General features: G+C 43.5%; 1 protein-coding gene across 1 annotated transcript in view; it reads left to right on the top strand.

The window, feature by feature from the left end:
• Window positions 1–10,000, top strand: part of LOC307026470 (receptor-type tyrosine-protein phosphatase mu-like) — a 113,430-nt gene that overhangs the window by 53,267 nt on the left and 50,163 nt on the right. Inside the window, exons 8-9 of the mRNA XM_079661859.1 lie at window positions 958–1,067; window positions 7,070–7,250. Coding sequence (XP_079517985.1) covers window positions 958–1,067; window positions 7,070–7,250 — 291 coding nt within the window. The remainder of the gene's footprint in view (window positions 1–957; window positions 1,068–7,069; window positions 7,251–10,000) is intronic.

The following is a 10,000-nucleotide window of genomic DNA, read 5'->3' as shown; positions in this document are numbered from 1 at the left end:
CAGTATCACTCCGCAGCCGCACTCCATCAGTAACGTCCTGATGGTATATGTGCGCGGCACTATTACTACAGACGGTCAACTTGAAAAATCACTCGCAAATTGTTAACGATGCCGAGCCGCTTTAAAGTACACAAGTAGTACGAGGAACTTAGCGACGCACATAAAGAGGCGACGTGGGGTCTGCGGCTGAAAAGAGAAACCTGAAAGTGAGACGTATGAGTTAAATCACTCAGTGAGGTGTTCTGTCAGAGAGAGGTGTTTAGCTTACAGCAGCCTGTGACGGCCAATAATAATTTAAATGTCTTCCTTACTGTAAGCAGTTATGAAATACCTGTTTGTGAAAGGTTATTTGTTTTCTTTATTGTTCAGATAGAAACCACTGCTTTCTGCTCACTGGTGAGTTAGCCTCTGAGTGTTAAGCACATCAGGCTGGCAGCTGTATGGGCATTGCTCTATGGTAGCTGTTATTTGCACATTGTTAATCATGAGCAATGCATCCTTACATTGTTTAACTGTGAGGTGTTATACAATTGTACTCTGGAGAGCTTTTAAAGGTAAAAAAATAAACGGCATGATGGGATGTGCAGTACCAAATATGTAAAGCACTTTTTTGTTAATGCATGATTTTCTGCATATAAGGAATAAAACAAAAATCCTCTGTCGTACCATATTGAAGTATCATTATTTTTGCATCGTGTTGAATCGCATCGTATCGCCCCGAATCGCATAATGTTGAATCAAATCGTATCGAACTGTATCGCAACAGGGGTGAATCGTATCGTATCGCATCGCCTGGTGTTTCAAAGGTATCGTTAATGTATCGTATCGTGGCAACGTATCGAGATGCGCATCGCATCGGCCTCAGTGATGGAGATGCACATCCCTAGTGTGTATGTGTATGTGTGTGTGTTAATGTGTGTGTGTGTGTAACCGGTCCTGGTTCTGTTTGACCCTCAGAGCCCGTACCCATCGCCCCCCCCCAGCTGACGGCAGTGGGCGCCACCTACCTGTGGATCCAACTCAACGCCAACTCAATCAATGGAGACGGACCAATCATCGAGAGAGAGGTGACCGGGGATCAATTAAAGACTTCTAACGAGATAACGTATCACAGCGCTAGCTCTTCAGTATTTGTGTTGTTGTTGCTGTTATCCTCTGACGTACTGGCCATCAGATGAGCTGCAGGAAACCTTTTGTTTTCATCTTTTAGTCCCCACTAGGACTCATTTAAATGAGTTTTAACACCTTGCCATTGTAGCCAGACCCCCTTCTGAACCCTGCATAACTCCATAACTGTCACATGTTTAAAAATAAATATGAATCATGTTAACGAACCAACTCCGAAACGTTTGTCCTATATTTAGGTTTTTCCTATTAAAGGTCCCCTATCATCCTCCTCTTCATCAATATATCACAGGTCTCAGATATATACAGAGCGCATTACCCATAATCCCCTCTGTTTCAGCCCTGTTTCCAAAGTGCTGATTCTCTGTCTGTTACTTCAGATGAAAATAAGGAGCCCCTCCCCACACCCCTCTGAGAGACATTTGGTTACAAAGAACTCAATAGAGTGCCGCAGTGACGCGTCCTGAAACCCGGAAGTAAGTTAGCAATTTACCACTTCCGATTCCTTCGACAAAAAGCCAATGGGATCTCTCCGCAGGATTTAGGAAAGTATCTGAAATAAGGTCTGAGGTTGACACAAAGAGACGGATCACGTTTTGTTCTACACATTAAATCATCAGCAGTGACCCCACTGGTGATTTCTGAAGAGTGGACGTGTCTGAGAAACGATGGTTGTTACCAAGTGGCTGAATAGGACTACAGAAGTCGTGGAGGTCGTTGTACGTCATTACGCCGAACACGTAAACACTCCTCTAAGTTAGTTTCTGTTCTGCTGGAAAGCAAGTCCCTGCCTCCTGCAGACTGTTCAAACAAACACTTCAACTCCTTCCATCTAGAATCTGTGTGTTTGAATATGGATCTGAAGTTGGCGTGACGTTGAAGTCGTGCTGCTGGACTCGCTGTAGCTCCTTTATAGCATAACGTTAACATTTAGCTTCTGGAGATTAGATTTTTGATTCGAAAATTATAAAAGAAGACATGTGGAGATTATCCGGCCGAACAAAACGTGATCCGTCTCTTCAATGTGTCTCAACCACAGACCTGATTTCCAGCTATTTTCCTAAATCCTAGATAGCTTTTTTGTCGAATGAACCGGAAGGAGTTTACTTCTGGGTTTTAGGACGCGTCACTGTGGCTCTCTATGGAGCTCTAGAGGAGATTCAGGTGATAAGGGGGGGGGGGGGGGGGGGGTCACCTTGGTTGCTGATTGGCTAATGGTTACACAAGACAAAACATCGTTATGACATCATAAAGTGGCCAAAATCTGATCAGCTCATTTTCAGACAGGTTTTTATAGAAATTGATCAAAAAGAGAGAGAATCTTTGTTCCTGAAACTTTCAGAGTCTCTTTCCACAGAGGGGACACATGTTGATGTAGGAGAGACATGAAGAAGAGGGGACACATGTTGATGTAGAAGAGACATGAAGAAGAGGGGACACATGTTGATGTAGGAGAGACATGGAGAAGAGGGGACACATGTTGATGTAGGAGAGACATGAAGAAGAGGGGACACATGTTGATGTAGAAGAGACATGAAGAAGAGGGGACACATGTTGATGTAGGAGAGACATGGAGAAGAGGGGACACATGTTGATGTAGGAGAGACATGAAGAAGAGGGGACACATGTTGATGTAGAAGAGACATGAAGAAGAGGGGACACATGTTGATGTAGGAGAGACATGGAGAAGAGGGGACACATGTTGATGTAGGAGAGACATGAAGAAGAGGGGACACATGTTGATGTAGAAGAGACATGAAGAAGAGGGGACACATGTTGATGTAGGAGAGACATGAAGAAGAGGGGACACATGTTGATGTAGAAGAGACATGAAGAAGAGGGGACACATGTTGATGTAGAAGAGACATGGAGAAGAGGGGACACATGTTGATGTAGAAGAGACATGGAGAAGAGGGGACACATGTTGATGTAGAAGAGACCTGAAGAAGAGGGGACACATGTTGATGTAGAAGAGACATGAAGAAGAGGGGACACATGTTGATGTAGAAGAGACATGGAGAAGAGAGGACACATGTTGATGTAGAAGAGACATGAAGAAGAGGGGACACATGTTGATGTAGAAGAGACATGAAGAAGAGGGGACACATGTTGATGTAGAAGAGACATGGAGAAGAGGGGACACATGTTGATGTAGAAGAGACATGAAGAAGAGGGGACAGATGTTGATGTAGAAGAGACATGAAGAAGAGGGGACACATGTTGATGTAGAAGAGACATGAAGAAGAGGGGACAGATGTTGATGTAGAAGAGACATGAAGAAGAGGGGACACATGTTGATGTAGAAGAGACATGAAGAAGAGGAGACACATGTTGATGTAGAAGAGACATGAAGAAGAGGGGACACATGTTGATGTAGAAGAGACATGGAGAAGAGGGGACACATGTTGATGTAGAAGAGACATGAAGAAGAGGGGACACATGTTGATGTAGAAGAGACATGGAGAAGAGGGGACACATGTTGATGTAGAAGAGACATGAAGAAGAGGGGACACATGTTGATGTAGAAGAGACATGGAGAAGAGGGGACACATGTTGATGTAGAAGAGACATGGAGAAGAGGGGACACATGTTGATGTGGAAGAGACATGAAGAAGAGGGGACACATGTTGATGTAGAAGAGACCTAAAGAAGAGGGGACACATGTTGATGTAGAAGAGACATGAAGAAGAGGGGACACATGTTGATGTAGAAGAGACATGGAGAAGAGAGGACACATGTTGATGTAGAAGAGACATGAAGAAGAGGGGACACATGTTGATGTAGAAGAGACATGGAGAAGAGGGGACACATGTTGATGTAGAAGAGACATGAAGAAGAGGGGACACATGTTGATGTAGAAGAGACATGGAGAAGAGGGGACACATGTTGATGTAGAAGAGACATGAAGAAGAGGGGACACATGTTGATGTAGAAGAGACATGAAGAAGAGGGGACACATGTTGATGTAGAAGAGACATGAAGAAGAGGGGACACATGTTGATGTAGAAGAGACATGGAGAAGAGGGGACACATGTTGATGTAGAAGAGACATGAAGAAGAGGGGACACATGTTGATGTAGAAGAGACATGAAAAAGAGGGGACACATGTTTATGTAGAAGAGACATGAAGAAGAGGGGACACATGTTTATGTAGAAGAGACATGAAGAAGAGGGGACACATGTTGATGTAGAAGAGACATGGAGAAGAGGGGACACATGTTTATGTAGAAGAGACATGAAGAAGAGGGGACACATGTTGATGTAGAAGAGACATGAAAAAGAGGGGACACATGTTGATGTAGAAGAGACACGAATAAGAGGGGACACATGTTGATGTAGGAGACATGAAGAAGAGGGGACACATGTTGATGTAGAAGAGACATGGAGAAGAGGGGACACATGTTGGTGTAGAAGAGACATGGAGAAGAGGGGACACATGTTGATGTAGAAGAGACATGAAGAAGAGGGGACACATGTTGGTATAGAAGAGACATGGAGAAGAGGGGACACATGTTGATGTAGAAGAGACATGAAGAAGAGGGGACACATGTTGATGTAGAAGAGACATGGAGAAGAGAGGACACATGTTGATGTAGAAGAGACATGAAGAAGAGGGGACACATGTTGATGTAGAAGAGACATGGAGAAGAGGGGACACATGTTGATGTAGAAGAGACATGGAGAAGAGGGGACACATGTTGATGTGGAAGAGACATGAAGAAGAGGGGACACATGTTGATGTAGAAGAGACCTAAAGAAGAGGGGACACATGTTGATGTAGAAGAGACATGAAGAAGAGGGGACACATGTTGATGTAGAAGAGACATGGAGAAGAGAGGACACATGTTGATGTAGAAGAGACATGAAGAAGAGGGGACACATGTTGATGTAGAAGAGACATGGAGAAGAGGGGACACATGTTGATGTAGAAGAGACATGAAGAAGAGGGGACACATGTTGATGTAGAAGAGACATGGAGAAGAGGGGACACATGTTGATGTAGAAGAGACATGAAGAAGAGGGGACACATGTTGATGTAGAAGAGACATGAAGAAGAGGGGACACATGTTGATGTAGAAGAGACATGAAGAAGAGGGGACACATGTTGATGTAGAAGAGACATGGAGAAGAGGGGACACATGTTGATGTAGAAGAGACATGAAGAAGAGGGGACACATGTTGATGTAGAAGAGACATGAAGAAGAGGGGACACATGTTGATGTAGAAGAGACATGAAAAAGAGGGGACACATGTTTATGTAGAAGAGACATGAAGAAGAGGGGACACATGTTTATGTAGAAGAGACATGAAGAAGAGGGGACACATGTTGATGTAGAAGAGACATGGAGAAGAGGGGACACATGTTTATGTAGAAGAGACATGAAGAAGAGGGGACACATGTTGATGTAGAAGAGACATGAAAAAGAGGGGACACATGTTGATGTAGAAGAGACACGAATAAGAGGGGACACATGTTGATGTAGGAGACATGAAGAAGAGGGGACACATGTTGATGTAGAAGAGACATGGAGAAGAGGGGACACATGTTGGTGTAGAAGAGACATGGAGAAGAGGGGACACATGTTGATGTAGAAGAGACATGAAGAAGAGGGGACACATGTTGGTATAGAAGAGACATGGAGAAGAGGGGACACATGTTGATGTAGAAGAGACATGAAGAAGAGGGGACACATGTTGATGTAGGAGAGACATGAAAAAGAGGGGACACATGTTGATGTAGAAGAGACATGAAGAAGAGGGGACACATGTTGATGTAGGAGAGACATGAAAAAGAGGGGACACATGTTGATGTAGAAGAGACATGAAGAAGAGGGGACACATGTTGATGTAGGAGAGACATGAAGAAGAGGGGACACATGTTGATGTAGAAGAGACATGAAGAAGAGGGAACACATGTTGATGTAGAAGAGACATGAAGAAGAGGGGACACATGTTGATGTAGAAGAGACATGAAGAAGAGGGGACACATGTTGATGTAGGAGAGACATGAAAAAGAGGGGACACATGTTGATGTAGAAGAGACATGGAGAAGAGGGGACACATGTTGATGTAGAGGAGACATGGAGAAGAGGGGACACATGTTGATGTAGAAGAGACATGTAGAAGAGGGGACACATGTTGATGTAGAAGAGACATGAAGAAGAGGGGACACATGTTGATGTAGAAGAGACATGGAGAAGAGGGGACACATGTTGATGTAGGAGAGACATGAAAAAGAGGGGACACATGTTGATGTAGAAGAGACATGAAGAAGAGGGGACACATGTTGATGTAGAAGAGACATGAAGAAGAGGGGACACATGTTGATGTAGGAGAGACATGAAAAAGAGGGGACACATGTTGATGTAGAAGAGACATGAAGAAGAGGGGACACATGTTGATGTAGAAGAGACATGAAAAAGAGGGGACACATGTTGATGTAGAAGAGACATGGAGAAGAGGGGACACATGTTGATGTAGAAGAGACATGGAGAAGAGGGGACACATGTTGATGTAGAAGAGACATGAAAAAGAGGGGACACATGTTGATGTAGAAGAGACATGAAGAAGAGGGGACACATGTTGATGTAGAAGAGACATGAAAAAGAGGGGACACATGTTGATGTAGAAGAGACATGGAGAAGAGGATTTTGCAGAATAGGAGACCTTTAAGACAGCATGTTATGTCCTCACTTATTCACTATAGCTTTCAAACTCTGATCAACATTTTTTTTTGGTTTTCTTTGTACGGTTTCTGTTTCTAATTGTATGTAAAAAGTATTTGAGCACTAGGAAAAGCGCTATAAAAATGTAATGCCTTATTATTATTAGTTGGATTTTAAATAAGTGCAGTGGGAGTTGCCAAAGACATTTCGTTATACTTTGTATGATGACAATAAAGATATATTCTGTTATATACGAAAGGTGTTATTCTGTGTTTCAGGTGGAGTACCGCACGATGTCGGGGATGCTGATCGACACCACCCCCGTGGATAAACCGACCCATAAGATCGGACACCTCGACCCCGACACTGAGTACGAGATCAGCGTGCTGCTGACCCGGCCCCTGGATGGAGGCACGGGAAACCCCGGACCCCCGCTGAGGGCCAGGACTAAGTGTGCAGGTGAGTCACTTGTCATGTATTCTTGTTTTGAAGACCAAGAGTGTTAGGAAACTCTCACTGGTCCCCGGCTTGAGCTTCAATCTCAGGATCCATGTATCTGTGATCCTCTCCAGAATGGAAGTAGCATCAAATACAGAGCATGTGTTGGCTTTTTTCAGAAAATCAGATTTTCCCTCAAAATCCATATTTTTTTCCTCAAAATTCTCACTTTTTCTCAAAATACTAAAATTCTCACTTTTTCTGAATACTTAAATGTTAATAATCCCTCGTCTCCAGCTTGAGGTTGAATCTCAGGATCCATGTATCTGTGATCCTCTCCAGAATGGAAGGAGTCATCACATACAGAGCATCAACTAGTTCCTGAACAGTGTCCTTCACATGCTGATATCCAAGAGAGGGAGTTCCACAGTCACAAGATGGAGGAATAGAAAGCAGTATTCAATGTTTACTTCAGATTAGCTCCACGTCAGAAATGAGCATGCTTGTCATATTCTGTCTTTTTCTCAAAATTCTGTCTTTTTCAAAAAAATCTCCAAATTCTGGCTTTTTCAAAAAAGATCTCAAAATTCCGACTTTTTCTGAAAAAATATCAAAAATCTGACTTTTTCTCCAAAATCTGACTTTTTCAAAAAAAATCTCCAAATTCTGACTTTTTCAAAAAAATATCCCAAATCTGACTTTTTCTAAAAAAAATCTAAAGATTCTGACTTTTTCTAAAAAATCTAACTTTTCCTGAAAAATCTCAAAATTCTAACTTTTCCAAAAAAAAAAAATCACATAAGCAGTAGCTGGCTGCAGTTGCATGAATAGAAGAGAGCATTTCTCTCTAACATCGTATTTATATCGTATTTAGTCTTCATCGATTGGCTGCCGTCGACGGGGGCGGGTCTTCTTCAGTAGCCTCTGATGATGTAGCCATACTTGCCAACCCTCCCGATTTTCGCGGGGGACTCCCGATTTCATTGCCCTCTCCCGGTTTCCTCTCCATGGTTTCCTCCCGGGGTCATATTTCTCCCGATTTCTGACAAAATCAGATTTACTCACGAATGTTTCCACTCGGACTTTAATACAGCTACACCATTGTTTGGTTTCCATGGTAGCGTGTCTCTTTAGTAGCGCACGCAACTGAAAGCCTGAGAGGGTGTTCAGCATGGTGAGGAAGATAGTCACAGAAAACAGAACAAGAATGGACAACTCTTCCCTCTGCTCATTCCTTTCCTGTAAAATACAGGTCCAGCCCACACGCTCCATCAAGGATGGGGCTACAGGCAGTGCACTTACAACTACAATAAGCAGGTTCACGCTAATCTAACAGCTCCGGCTATCCACTAGCACCCCTCATTAAACACATAATAATAGTAGGAATGCAGCGTCGATGAGTGAGAGTTGGAGGCGGTGTGTTTAGTATGTAACTCCACGCGTCATTCTCCTTATATTCACATACACGATATACTATTAGCTACATGCTACTGTGAGGCGAAAAACAATAACAACCTGAAACCGGAACTCCAAGGTAAATGATGTCCCTTAAAGTTCTAGCACAATATATTTATTATTTCTCACAGTCACCTGTCCGCTAATGGGACTGCTAGCAGCTAGCGGCTAACGGCTACTGCTCTCTCGCTGAGCTCATCAGCCGCTAATGGGGCAGTCATTAGCATATTGTTAGCGGTAGGCAGTGTTAGCGCTGAGCTCATCAGGTGGCTAATGGCTAACGGGAGGTCGTTAAGGCAGCGAGGCTTCATTAGCTGCTAATGGCTACAGTGTGTGTGTGTGTGTGTGTGTGTGTGTGTGTGTGTGTGTGTATCCTGTGGATGCACTAACAACACACAGCATGTGATTAGCAATTAGCGCGCTAATTACACAGGTGCCGGAGTCTGACTGCAGATTTTTACTTCTCTCCGTTCATCTGTTGGTTTGTTAGTTTATTTATTCATCAGGACTCGGACGACTGCGGGATTTTATTTAATGTTTCTTTCCCATTTGAGATACTTTCAGAGACTTGTAATGCGTTTTCACAATGTTATCCCTAAGAATAGAACTTAATTTACACTAGGACATGCATTAACACACACACACACACACACACACACACACACACACACACGCACACGCACACACACACACGCACGCACACGCACACACACACACACACACACACACACACACACACACACACACACACACACACACACACACACACACACACACAGTGGTATATACAGCAGTGTTTCTGCAGATGTTCTACACACAGCTCTGTGATCTCAGGCGTGATCCAGCATGTTCTCCTCAGACCTGCAGGAACATGCTCTGTGACCTGTCTATGGTCTCTGGTATGTTCCATAAACACTGCTGCATACCACCCCTCTAACACCATCCAACACCCTCCAACACCACTACCTGTCTGTCTCATGCTGCAGACCTCTCCCCCCACACACACTCACACACACACTCTCTAACAGGAACCCTTCAGAGCTCCCTGGCTTTCTGAGATTGGTTACCCTTTAAATATGTGTTACATTTTCCTATTGTTGTACAAATGATTCCATAAAATCACAAAGGTATTTAAGTGGTATTTCTGATGAGGTTCTAGAAGGCTTTCATACGTTTCTAGGTCCTTGAAGCTGTCCAAAATGTTGTCGGATTCCTTGACGAGGTTCTACAAGTCTTTGATAATGCTCTAGGGGTCTTTGATAATGTTCTAGGGTTCTTTGATGAGGTTCTGGGGTTCTTTGATGAGGTTCTGGGGG

Source organism: Notothenia rossii, assembly GCF_949606895.1.
Source record: "Notothenia rossii genome assembly, chromosome: 12".
NCBI lineage: Eukaryota > Metazoa > Chordata > Actinopteri > Perciformes > Nototheniidae > Notothenia > Notothenia rossii.
Note: the sequence above shows the minus strand (reverse complement) of the source record. Positions and strands in the feature narration are given on the sequence as shown.